Source organism: Aythya marila, assembly GCF_965140915.1.
Source record: "Aythya marila genome assembly, chromosome: 21".
NCBI classification, from domain to species: Eukaryota; Metazoa; Chordata; class Aves; order Anseriformes; family Anatidae; genus Aythya; species Aythya marila.
The window spans coordinates 6510970-6524667 of record NC_139062.1 but is presented as its reverse complement, the minus strand read 5'-3'; the positions used below and the strand labels follow the sequence as shown (position 1 = coordinate 6524667).

Sequence of the window (13698 nt, the reverse complement as noted above, 5' to 3'; positions counted from 1 at the left end):
ACTTCAGAGCTGCTTTCTGCTCTGCAAAGGCTGCAAGGGTCAGAGCCCCGTTGGCCTGCTGGAGCCATGAGCATGGGCTTTTAGACACCAGGAGCAGAGCTAACACGCCAGTTTACCTTCAAGGTAAATTAGACGTAAACTCTCCAAAGTCCAAAAATCCAATTTACTGCCAAGGACCCCAGGATGATGGTAACCTGAAGCTTGGCAGGTGTCGTTTCAACCCACCAAATCAAGGAAGAGCTCTCTGTCTTTGAAGACCTCGTTTCGGAGATATGGAAAGGTTTTGCAGGAGTCACCTACCTGCAGAACATGTGGTGTTCACCAGGTCCCCATATCGGGTACCTTTCTAAGGACAAGCTCTCTGGATGCAGGAGGACAGTGCACTGAGCTGGCAGCTCCTGGTCTCTGTAGGGTTCTCTCTCCTTCACACCCTGCTTTCAAAGACCTTGTGCCTTACAGTTTCCTGCTCACATGATACCCTTTCCTCCTTTTCCAATTGTAAGACTATAAATTACCTTTTTTTTTTTGCATACTAAGGGCAGTTTCCCCATTTCTGGGGGCAGACACAAGCACTCTGCCAGCCCCCGTGCAGTCCTGATGGCCGAGATCAGGATGTCAGGAAAAACAGAATGGGGTGAAGAGTATTTGACCCATGACTCCCACTGCTTAATGCGGGATCTTCCACAGCATCCTAAACACAAACTCCTTACAGAACAATGCTAAAGCCTGTGGGGTGCTGACCTGCAGCGCCACATACTCTTGTGGGCACCATTGGGAACAAAGCTGGGATTTGAAAAGTACCCAAGCCATGCAGGCACTGCAGCTTCCCTGTGCTTGGGGAAGGACTTCTGCTGATGCTTTCCAGCATAGAAGCGGTCTGAGGTGCTGGTTCAGAGACTCTTCTGCTCACAAATGTGCTTGCAGTGCAGTCACAGCTCACCCAGAGCACATGGCAGCACTCTGGGCTCCTGCCCCACAGCACCTGGTGGCCAGGTCCTGCAGCCCTTCCTCCCTGTTTGTTCTCTTTATAACACCTTTCAAACATTATAGTGTTTTTTTGCTTGCCTTTTTTTTTTTTTTTTTTTCCTTCTTCTTTTCTTTGACACTCATTCCTTACATGTCGAAAAATGAGGGCATTTGCACCGTGTCCTTTGCGCCCCTTCTCCCCACGGTGCTGAAATCACAGCCCCCGCTCACACAAGGTCTGCATATTGCTGGTCGGTGTCACCGTGCCTCAGGTCTCCTTCCGAAAGTACAGCGTGCAAAAATGTGTACTTTGGCCCAAACTAATTACATGTTGTTTGTTCTACATAAACACAGCCATCGTGTTAGCTGTGAAACGCTTTGATTCCATTTCCTAACCTTTATGGGGACTTTTATGCATACTTTCCAGTGATATACTATGTTTCTAAGGCATATGGGGAACAATAAAGTGTTTCCCTGGAGCTAATTAAGCTAATCATGGCTTTTAGATTAAATTTTCTGTAAGTTTTTTACCTTGCATTGCTAAAATTAAATAAAATAACCGTGATCTTATAGAATGATCATCTGACATCGCACTGACTTTAAATTGGCAGCTCTCTCCAGGGAGAATGTCTGAAGGCATTTCCCAAAATTAAACGTTCAAAATAATCCCTTGGTTTCGGCCCAACTCAGAAAATTTTCAAATGAAGAACACCATCCTTAAAAGCAGCATTTTTTTCCAGTTTTCCTCAGATTACATACAATGAAGAATCAGCACTCTTCTAAATTCAGGAAAACGCCCTCCTTGCCTCCCACATCTCTCAGCACCTCGATCCAAACTAAAACCTAATGGCTACCAGTAAAAACACCTTCACTTTATGCTAGTAATGAGTTAAAATCCTGGAGGCCTGGGCTGGGATCCCAGCTGTTTATTCCAGTTCCTATTAATGTTTACCACTATTCCCAGAAAAAAAAAATAATAAAATGAAATAAAATAAAAATCTGAGGTCTATGAGGGCGAGAGAGGGAAAGCAGGAAGAAATCAGGCTCTCCCCCTGGGTCCTTCCAGAGGAGTGAGCACAGCTATTCCCAGCTCACATGGGTGTAGCAAGAAGAGGAATGTGGTATTAGATCCAAAACGCTGCTTCATGTGTAAAAATAAATCGGGGGGAGTTTTGTTATCTGCACAGATGTGAGCGCCACGGAAGCCCCCGTGTTACGCCGGGGCTCCAGCCTCTGCAGCCAACCTTCTGGTCCTGGGGCTCAGCGTGGGGCTTTTCATACCCCTTCACAACAGGGCTAGGAGTGCTCTGAAACAATCCCGACCTTCAAAGCTCACGCTCATATGCTGGAAAACCGAGTCTGTTCCCCTTCCCTGAGCAGTAAGACCTCTTGTGGAAGGTCTCTGCCCATCTCTTCTTCCCTCTGACTTTCTTTACATGCTGCTGGCTGGTGAAGTCTAGTCCCTCAGAAGCAGCTTTTCCTATTCCAAGTGAGTTGTCTACCTGCTTCCTTCAGCAGTGTTGTCTTTCCTCTGTCCTGGGCCACCTGTGCTCCTCCCTGCCAGGTCAGCATTTCCTGGAGTTTGGGACCACCAGGGAAAAAAAAAAAAGCCTCAGCCCCCTCGTCTCACACCCTCTTGTTCTGCTCCAACCTCCAGAAACCTAAACACAAGCCAGGAATTTACAGAGAACAGGCTGGCATCTCATCTGGCTCCACGGTGCACCAAACAGGCTCGGTGTATTTAATGCAGAGCAGCTGCGAGCCCCACCACAGCCCTAATTGGATTCACAACATGGGGGGGGTCAGCAAGAAGGAGGGAGAGGAATCAAAGAGGTGGAAGGGGCTGGGTTCCTGCTCCCCAGACTGAAAGAGAGGAGAGGGAGAAGCCCAAAGAGCAGCATCCACAATGACATGGAGCCACTGCAGGCTGGGAGCATTTAAATTGTCAACAGCCCTGTAGAGAAGGCAGACAAATTCCTGTTTTGTACTTGTGAAGAAGCCAGGTGATGTAATCATCTTATAGGATGATGGTGAAATACTTTCCATTCCAGCAGTAACTCAAGATGTTAAATAGCAGCTACTAAAGTTAAACATTGTTAAATCAGTGTGTCAGGATAGCATCTACCTAAGAGTTTTTAAAGAGTTGGCTGATGAACCAGTTGACAGCTAATGTTCACTTTCCACATGCCGTGAAATAGTGCAATGCTTCAGAGAGGTAGGAAAAAGCCATTTGTTAAATGAGGCACTCGTGGCTATTTTAGGACTGCCACCGCAACATCAGGACCAGTCAAATAAGGATGTGCCAGCTGGGGGATTTGGTCGGTGAAGGATTAAAGGAAGGTAGCGAGAGCAGTGCCAATCTATGAACATATATGGGAAACAGATTAAGGCAAATTAGCCTTGTATGTTTTTTGATGCAATTACAAGATTGGTTGGAGAGGTAACAGCGTTAGCACAACGCACCCAAACTTCTGAAGAGCGTTTCCCTCGGCAACATGCGATATTTTGATTCAGAAATTAGAGGGTCTGCAGACACCGTGGGACATATTCAATGCATTAAAACTTGGCTAGCTGATACTGCTACGGTCTGAGATCTAAGCAGGGAATGCGCGGAGAGCAGGTCTGTTTCTACTAGAGCCAGCAGATTTGATTCGTGGCTCTGGGCTATTTAGCATTTTTATCAATGACCCAGGAGAAAGCCCAAAGTGTTCCTAATAAAGTTAGCCGATGACATGGGAGTTGCGGTGCGGTAAGTAGTGAAGGTGGTGGGTTACTGATGCACGTGTGCCTCGGTGAGCTGGGCACAAGCAAGCAGTGTGCATTTCAGTACCGAGGGCACCCCGCTCCTCTGCTGGGGGTCCTGCCACGACGGACGAGGATCCTGCCAGAACACCCCACTGCAAAGTCATTGCCACGAGGGTTAAAGCAAACCTGGGGTAATAGGGACAGGGAAATTGCAGGGAGGGAGGTGCCATCCTCTCTGGCATTCGGGGGTGGAGGATTGCTCTTAGAGGGATGGAGGCAGAGTTGTGGGAATGCGTGACCTGGGGTCCAGGGGCCAGGCACAGTCAGGACTGGGGGGCACTGGTAAGGGGGGAGGGATGGGTAAAGGGGGGGAAGCAGGAACAACCACTGGAAGCATTTAACGGGTAATTCTCCTTCTCTGGAAACATTTACATCACAATTGGCTGTATCTGCTCTAGCTCAACCAGGAATGCTTCCTGTAAGAACTTAATTACCCCTAGGGCCTTGCAATTTATTGGCTGGGTCCAGCATTATCAGTTGAGGCCCAGAACCAAAACAGGCACGGAGCCATAAATAGCCCCATATCTTCAAAACATCACGTACATATGGGACGTGATCACAAGACAGCAAGAACATACCCTTCCTCGGCACGTCAGGAAGACGCTGCCCCTCTGAGCACACTACTCCAAACCGTCAGCACAGGCCTGGCCCCACACCAAAACCCAACGCAGCACGGCGGGACCAAGCCCGCTGCTCAACCTTGAGCTGGAGAAGGCAGATGGCAACCTGGATCTTCTACAGACCACCTAGGTGACCAGGTTTCTCCTCTCCTCAGCACATCACCAGTCTCCCCACCTCACTATTGCCCTGAGCTCCTCTCCTGGGCAATGCCCGTGGCCCTAAGGGGCGATGCCGTGCGCCTCACAACATGAGAGCACCACCTCCAGCTCCTGCAGGCCAAAACCACCCCGTCACCACGGCAAGGCTCGGGCTCCCCACACTCAATACTACACGAATGCAACAAAGAAGAGGCTGCCCACTTCACCGGGCACGTGAAAGTGGAAGCTGGAGGAGAAGAGAGGCTGGAGATGGCAGCAGGGCTCAAGGGCCAGGACCAGCCTGTGGCTGCCATCCCTGAGCAGGCAGAGACCGTCACGGGGAGCGTTCAGCTGCCGTCCAGCCTGAGGAGAGAGAGCAGGGAGCACAATGGCTCTGCCTCCTCTGTTGCAGAGCAGAGCCAATGAATAAGGGAGGCAGAGACAGAAATGCGCTTAATATGCTGCTTGGGAGGGACAGGCGGGGGAGGAGGGGGGAGGCCGCCAGACAAAGAACAGGGAGATGGAGGAAAAAAAAGGCAGGCGGAGAGCAGGGGAAGGTGAAGCAGGGAGGCAGGAGGATGGGGCTGAACGTGCAGGGATGGGCACGGGGGTGGTGAGGGCAGGAGCATGCACAAGCCCCACGCCGCGGGACGGAGCCGGGGCGATGCTCGGCAGGGCCAGGCAGCCCCGGCAGGGCCCTGCGGGATCGGCGAGTAAGGCCCAGCGAAATGAAAATCTCTTAACCACGCCGAATTGTTAACTGCCCCCAAATCCTTTTGTGCTGGGGCTGCGAGCTTAAAGGAGCTTAAGCTGTTAGATGCATGAACTTCCCCCATAAATATCCCTCGTGTACGCCGCCGCTGCTGCTGCTGCTGCTGCTGCTGCTGTGAGCCGGCTTGCGCTGCGTTGGCCGGATGAAAAGCCCGGCGGAGAAAATGAGCAGCTCCTTCCAGCCCCTTGCAGCTGCACGGGGACAGGCTGCCCGCTGCTCGGGGCGCCCTTTTCCACCAAGACCCAAAGGCAGCACGAGTGGGCTTCATCCCCCAGGCTCCTTGCCACGTCCCGCTCGGGCTACCGAGCTGTGTGAGAGCACTTCGCGCCGAAAGCCAGCTCGGATTTGCTTTTGTTTTGCTGCTGGAAAAGGGCCCAGATTCCCTCCCGCCCCTGAAAACACGAGGAAACCTGCCGGCCACATGTATCAGCGGGCTCCCCCTGAGCCAGACGGCTCACACTGTGGGTGCTGGCACCGGGATGTGATGGGAGCAGGGCAGGGTCACAGGGCTGCAGCCCCGTGGGTCCTCACCCCGTGGAGCAGGGCAGGACAGCCCTATTGACCCAGCTGGGGTCATCAGCCCCCTCCCCAGTCTGCTCACTGCCTCACCAGGATCTGGAAGAAGACAGGAATGCTATGGCTGTGTCCCACCACTTCTGCGGGACGGCTCCGCTCCTGCCCCCCGCTCACCCCAGCTTTTCTGTCTGGGGCTGGTGGGGGAATTGTAGGAAATGCTCCGATCCCACAGGACCCCCAGGGCCCCCTCCAGCCCCGCTCGCAGCCCCACAGGCAGCTGCCCCACGGCGAGGGCAGGCTGCCGGCCACCAGGTGATTAATGACAGTGGGGAGCGTGGGGCCACGCGCACGCCAGCACCGGCTGGAGAAACAGCTGCCGAGGTACCGGACCTCCCAAAATCCTGCTGCTGCTGCACAGACAAAGCAGAGAACCCGGCTTTTCTCCTGCTCACTCCCTCCAGCTCGGCCCCCAGCTGCTGCACCAAGCTGCAGAAGGGGACGCTGCGACGGAGGAGCCGGGCACCCTGCTGCCTTCAGAGGGACAGCCCCGTGGCTGGGCTGGCTCCACGGCTGGGGAGCTGCTTTGAAGGAGCAGCACAAGCTCAGAAACCGAAACTGCATCGGAGCAAAGCGTTGCGCAGGGCTGGGGCTGCTTGGGCAAAAAATAATGATAATAAAAAAGGGCTGAGATGGAAAAGCTCACGTGAATCATTTTGGCTTTCTTGTGTTGCTGTGAGTGCTTCCCTTGGGCACAGCAAAGCATCCAGCCTCCCCCTGAGGCTGGGATTATCGAGGCTCCCTTTTCACATTGCATTGCAGTGCTGCTCCCCGTCCCCAGCACCTGTCCCTGCTACAGCTGGAGGGCACCTGATCTCCTCTTAGCTTGGTGGGAATTGCTGCTCAGTGCCCCCGTGACAGGGGTTTAAAGCAAGGAAATTAAAGGATGCCCCAGCACGTCAGGACCTGTAGCTTGACACGAGCAGGCCAGCAGTGGAGGTGCTCTATCCTCCAGGTGAGCATTCCTAGGAGAAGCCACGTAGCAAAATGAAGATGTCCGTGAAGGGCTTCACTTCTGAACCTTTGGCCTCAACAAGTAACTACTGCTAAATCACTTCCAGATTTTTGAATTTCTCCTCACGCCCTCCCCAGACTCCACCTTTAGTCCTATGGCAGAGGGACCGCTGTGACTATTCAGCCTGCAGGCCCAGCCAAATGCTGCCAGAGACTCTCCCCCTTCTCTGGCGTGGCCATCTCCCCACTATCAGCACCTTCCCCGTGCTTGCTTGGAGCTGCAACCCGTCCCCTCCTGCAGCAAGCAGGGAGGGGAAGCAGCTCCTTCCCTGCACAGCACCTGAGGCTCTGCACCGCCTGCTGACGTATCTATAATTGATCTCAGAGAAATTCCAGCTCTGCTCAGTGTGCCGATGCTATCAAAACTGTAATGGGATTTTGATGTTTGGCTGGGACAAGGAAGAAAGAATCGGTTTGCCAAACGCCACGGTTTGCTCTGCTTTGCTTTCCTGCTCCTTTTCTGCAGCTCTCCCACTTCCCCGTCTTCCTAACTCCAGCAGCTCGGAGCACACCCACCCAGCACACTGCTAAGCACATCATTTTGGCTACCTTCTCCTCACCCATCCTTGGTGCCCATGACCCAATTTCCATCAAAGCAGAGCCCTCCACTTCGAAGGACATGGTGGATGTCCTGCACCCCTTCCCAGGAGGTGCAGACAAGGCGGTGGAGAAAGTGGGGAAAGGATCACCCCAATCCCTACCCCTACAGAGATAATCACTGAGATGGGACAGATCAGCTGCCAGCAGGATTGAGTGGCTGGGACTGTGCGGGGTGTTTCCTCTCCCACCCAGCCCTGAGCAGCCCCATCGCACCTGCCTGGGGTTCTCTGCACCGTGGGATGCATCTGAGCCCCACGGGAGAAGCAGGCGCTCCCTGAGTCTGCTTGGACATCGACCTTCAGGCAGGAACCTTCTGGCTACAGAGGGAGCTCGGGGGCCAGGTTTGGCGATGTTCAGCCTGCAGAGGCGAGCCTGGCCACCAGCACCCCATGAACACATCCAGTCCTAGGCCGTATGCACCTCCCCAGCAGAATGCTGCAGGGAGCTGGGTCCTTCACACTGCGCGATGTTTGGATGCCTGGAGCCCTGCTCCCCTTACCCCAGGAGCATTTCAGTCCACACCGAGCCACAGGATATAAACTGAAACTCAAGCAGTTCCTCCTGCAAGGCCCCGTACCTGTTTCTGTGCAACCAGGGAGGAATCTCCCTCTCCTCCAGACCCTCAACACCTCCTCTTGCTCCCTCTTCCATTCTAGCCCCAGAATTTTGGCGGCTGCAGACCAGAGGCACAGCTCAGTGGCACATGCACCATAGCTGAACACACACCTCTCCAAGGCCTGGGGAGCACGAAAGGCACCAGGGACTTGATGGCACCCCTGGACTCGGAGGCTCAGAGGACCCAGAGGTAAGGCAGAGCCTCTGCAAGGGACGGATGAGCCCCACTCCCTGCAGACCGTGGCTGCAAATCCCAAGCACCAACATCAGCAGAGCCCACCGCGGCAGCAAAATGAGCACCTGAAGCAAGAACAGAAGCAGTTACCTCTGCAGACGGTCCCGTTTTCCACCGACTCGTAGCCTGCCCTGCACATGCAGCGGCCGATGGGCACCAGCCACTCGCCGTCCCCGTTGCAGTACAGCTTGATGGGCACATCCACCTCCTCCGCGTTGGTGATGCACGTGCCCCGAGCCGCCACCAGGGAGGTGCTCTCAGCTCCTGAAAGAGTTTCTTGGAAGACAGCCCCGTTCTGGATCACACGGGGACACTTGCGGTAGAAGACGCGGACTGCGATCAAAGACATGCAGCCTCCATAGTCCTGGAAGGCCAGGTAGAAACCATTTTTGGAGACGGGCCCAAAGCTGCGCACCTCGGTGTTGATCTTCATCACCCGCCCACCTAAGTCCACCTGCGAGAAGCTCTCGTCGGCAGCAATTGTATCTACCTTCATCCAAGGGTTTTCCATCCAGTTGGGAAAAGTCTTGGTGGCAGAGTCAAAGTCTGATTCGTAGTAGTAGAGATTAAAAGTCTCCTTACAGGAGCCTGGGACGTTAGGGATGCTGCTGCAGTCCCGGACGGAAAATTTCATCTCCACGTGGATGCGGTGTGCTCCTCGCCTCCGGATGTACTTGGTCCGGAGCCAGTTGTTCTGGCTGGACTCAAAGACGTTGCACACCTGGTAGGTGCGGATTGTGTTCATGTTCTCGTCGTATCCACTCACCTCTTCCCACTGCGGACAGAAAGAAAGTCAGCGGGCTGCACGGAACCAAAAGACACGGCATTAAATGGGGCTCCCGCCTGCTTTGCCTCTTCCCAGTCCCCTCGCACGCTGAGCGGGCACACTGGCTCTGTACGAGCTGTGCCACACCGTGCCCATGCCGGTGTCAATCCCAATTCCAACCAGTTTGGGTAAAACGTCCCCACACGTGGCCTGGGTGCGTCGGGGCATGGTGGGGCCATGCAGCGCGCCGGCAGCGGTAATGGCTTTAGCAGGGGCTCCCCCCGAGTGGCTGCGCGGCGCTGCAGAGGCCTCACAACTGCAGAGCCTCCCAGCAAAGTAACACGATGCCTTTAGCAGATGTATTCCCCCCGGTGCCGCTACGGTTACAAACGTGGCAGACAGACTCTGCTTTCTCAGGAGTTCACAACGTGACTGCAAAACCTCCTCCAGGCTGCAGCTGGAGCACGGCGCAAGGTGCAGGCAGCCAGCGGGCTGGCAAAACCCCTCGGCATCCTCCCCGGGGACTGGGGATGGAAAGGGCAGCTCAGGGCCCCCTCCAGCGCTTCACCATCCGTGGGATCCCACCCTGCCTCCTCGACCAAGCCCATGGTTCAGGATGTGCAGGAAGAGACTGGCCAGCAGCCAGTGGGAAGGTTTACGGGAGCCTGCCTGACCTCGCCACGTATCCAGAACGGGGGACGTGCTGGCCTCGATCCCTCTGGTGGCCCTCATCCTACAAGGACCAACTTTTTTTGGTGTGACACAGGGGTCAGCCCCAAGCCGGAGTGCTCTCTGTCTTAAAGGTGAGCCTGTGGCATGTCCCACGGCTTGTAGCCCTGCAGTAGCATCCTTCCCAGGAACACAGCTCACAGTCAGTGTATTTTCCCTGCAAATAATCTTGGGTTTCCCCATGGGAAGGTCAGCCCAGCTCCTCCCAGCTGACTAACAGCAGCAACCAGCTCTGCTCAGGGCAGCTACACCACCACCCTTACCTGCACCCACTCCTGGCTGGCCATGTCCAGGTCTCTGCCCTTTTGTCCAGTCCTTCAGGGCTTGTTGCTGTCTCCATCCTTTGTAGGACGGGGAGACACTTCAGAGCGGGTCAGAGATGGGATTTACCCGCTGGGATCCAGCAGGATTCCTGTCACTGAGGACCCCACCAAACCGTGCTGCTGAACACCCTGGGCAGATTGCACCAGAGAGGTGACCCAGGGAAGGAGAAGGGAGGAGGAAAATCTCTTTCTGTCCCGGGTTTGGCAAGGCTCCATGGCAGCAAGGGTGAGCAAGGGCCCAACCACCATATGGATTGGGGTCCAGCTAGAGTGACACAACCCCAGCCAGCTGGAGCAGCTCTCCGTGAACTTGTCCGTAAACCTGCTCAGGTGGAAACCGAGCTGTTTCCCACCGAAATTCACCGTGCACGGCACAGCCCTGCCCTGGCAGCACTGCAGCACCCAGGGCAGGAGAGCAGCACACAGTCGATGCTCCTGGTGCTCGGATCCAGCATCTGTGCCAGGACCAAGGGCTGCAGTAAAAGCCCTGTGGGAGCACAGCCGTCCCCATATCCCCGCCCTGTGGCCAGCAAACAGCTTCACAAGGGCACTCAGGACTGCAGAGAGAGGCTCCCGAGATGAGAGACAGATTGCTTTTTGCACATCAAGGCTAACAGCTGAACAGAAGGCTGTCAGGGAAGATCCCTAAACAGCTCCAACCATTGCTGATTGGCCATGGCTGCAAATCTGCTCCCGTTGTGGGGAGGGAGGGGAGGAGAGCATCCTCTCAAAATGCAGGGGGAGCCTTTGCTTTGTTTTCCAGAAACAAATTTGGCATGCTAGTGGAAAAATGCAGGATCTCTCTGCTTTTTAGGGCACTGCTGGGGTGAAAGGACCAAGGACAAGACATAAGAAAACAATTACTTCCCCTGCCCTGCCTCTGACTTGGCTCTCCCTTGCCTGGACCACTCCAAACCAGCACGTCAGCCACCAGGGATGACAGTACCTGGGCACAGGGATGCCCAGCACCTGACCTGCCCCTCATCCCTTCCTGCATGGCCCCAGAGAGGGCTCAGGACACAGCCTGAAGAGCTCAGCACCGCGAGGCAGGAGGAGCAGGTGGTGGAAGGCATCTCTGCAGCCTGAGGCTCACAGTGGATGGTGGAGGCAGGGCAAAGGGAGAGCTACGAACAGCACAGGAGCTCCACAGCAAGGGAAAAAAAACTAATAATAATAATAATAATAATAAAACCCTACTTTTAGCCTACTAATAATCAGAAATAAAATACTAAACAGAGCAGCAATCAGGGGCTTCTTCCAGGTGACCCCGGTTGCACCCGATCTTAATGAAGCTGCATCATCCGTGGGGGCAGGAGGCGACCCCACCAGCAGCACCAGCACCGTGCTGGGCTTCCCGAAAGCCTTCTTCCTAAGAGGCTCCCAGAAGGGATGAGGGACCGAGCAGGATGCCCAGGGCCAGCCCAGGGTGCCCAGCACGGCGAGCAGGGGCTGTGTGGGGCCGCTGGCACCGCTGGCCGAGCTGATCCTGCAACGCCCCACTCCCGAGCTCCCTTCTCCCAGCTGGGAGAGAAAGTCACCCCTGTGCATCAGCCCCTCATCGCTTAATTAGAAGCTTCTCCCTTTCTCCTCGCTCTCTAATTAACATGCCGGGAACTCAAAAGAAGAAGGCAGCACAATAATACGGAGAGACGGCTTCCAGCAGGCCCAGGCCTCATTACCGCGGGGCTGGTGAGCTGGAAGCAAGGCGTGCTTTACATATGGAAAAACCGCAAACAAGAAAGGCTGGGCGAGGAGAGAAAAAGACTTGACCTCTGCTCCTGCCCATTGTGTGCCCGTCATCCCCCCTCGGCGGCCGGGCTGGAGCTGGTGGGGCGGTCGGGCTGGCAGGCGGGTGCGGGGCTTTATCATGGTGATGGGGGACCGGTGCCGAAAGCCCCCCACGCCCCGGCACCGCGGGTCGGCCAGGCAGACCGAGGAGGCCGCTCTCGCAGGGTTTAATCTCCTCCACAGAGGCTTTTCTCATCCGTTTCTTTTCTTCTGCCAAGCTGGCTCCAGGAGAGGGCTGTCAGCCCCAGGGTGAGGCCCAAAGGAATGTCTTCATCTGGCCCTGGCCGGGGCTGGGTGCTGAGCCTTCAGCATGCGTGGGGAAGGGAATTCAGCTTCAGCTGCCAGACCCAAGGGTGAGCACAACGCTGCGTGAGGGGGCACAGCTTGGCTTGGGGTTGCTGCAAGGGTCCCTTGCCAGCCTCACCTTCACCCCAGCCAGGGGGTGCTGGGCACCACGGCCCCAAGCTGCTCCCAGCCACCGCAGGCAGAGAGGGGAGGGATGCTCCAAGCATCTCAGTGCCCCACACAAACCCTCTGAGAGACAGAGGTGGCCGGGGCCTCTTCCAAAGACATGTAGTCTTGGCCAAGCTCTGGTTTGAAGGAGCTTGTCCTGGGTGGCCTTGGGATGGGGCCTAGGGGACTCCTGGTGACAGTAAAGTGGAGAGAATCAACACCAAGCTAGCAAAGGTCCTGCCGTGAGTTGCTGGGTGTTCTTAACAGCCTTGTCTGGGTCCATGTTACCCCAGGGCCATATTGCTAAGTGTGCAACCTCTCAGGCCAATGCCCTGATCCTGTCCTGCAGCAGGTGATGAGCAATAAGATAACACGTGAGATTCTGGGGACAAATGATGGTGGCCTTCGCGTTTCATTCCTCCTTCTCCCTCCTCTTTAACTGACTACAGGGCAGCTTCACAGCGAGTGTAAGTCCTCCAACATCACGTGAGCCTGATGCTGTAAGGTGAGAACTGCCCTTCTTGAACATGGGATAGTCTGGGGAAGTAGAAAGAAAGCTACAAGAAACTAAAATTGTCTTCATGTTTTTATACTCTTTTATATTTTTTATACTTTTTTATAAGTGCCAAAGCACTTCAGCAGGTGCCTTTCACTGAGCAACCCCACCTGCAGCCCAGAGACCACAGCCCTGGCACGCAGCTCCCGTACAGCAGGAGGATGACTTACCCCCGAGGGAGGATGCACCGTCCAGCCCAGCTCTGCTGTGGCCGTTGTGGAGTCCATCAGCGTCTCTGCAGGAGGAAGGAAAAACAAGGAGTCAGTGTTGATCTGGGGCTTGAGGATGGTGAAGGGGCAGGAGGAGGAAAGGAGGTCTTCCAGGGTTTGCTTCACACCCTCCCCCAATCCTCCTGCTCCAGCCCTATCTTTGCTTTTCCCCCTCTGCTTGTGCTCAGGTAGGTGCAGGCAGCGAGCAGGCAGCAGGGACCGGAGCACTGTGTCTCCTTGCTCTGCAGGGACCTGGCTCCCTCATTCCCTGCAGTGTCCAACTGGAGTTTCCTCCTCAAAATCCAAAATCACAGCCTGGGAGCAGCTCTGCAGTGGTGGCTGAGGAGGAGCCCTGGCCCGGACAGGTTCTTTCCATCCCCTTTCATTCCCATTTGCAAAAGTGAGATGTTTTTTCTCAGCACTGTGCATGGCAGGCAGAATCCTTGGCCTTGCAGTAGCCGACAGGAAGGAACAGCACTTCAAGGACTTGCCATACATAAAAATTAAACCAATATTAAAGCCATTTTTCCAGGCAA

General features: G+C 55.0%; 1 protein-coding gene across 3 annotated transcripts in view; it reads right to left on the bottom strand.

The window, feature by feature from the left end:
* EPHB2 (EPH receptor B2) overlaps nt 1-13698 on the bottom strand; it is a 118397-nt gene that overhangs the window by 65642 nt on the left and 39057 nt on the right. For all 3 annotated transcript variants that reach the window (XM_082776809.1, XM_082776810.1, XM_082776811.1), the window contains exons 2-3: nt 13124-13188; nt 8429-9113 (exon numbers count right to left, since the gene is read on the bottom strand). In XM_082776809.1, the coding sequence (XP_082632935.1) occupies nt 8429-9113; nt 13124-13188 (750 nt within the window). The remainder of the gene's footprint in view (nt 1-8428; nt 9114-13123; nt 13189-13698) is intronic.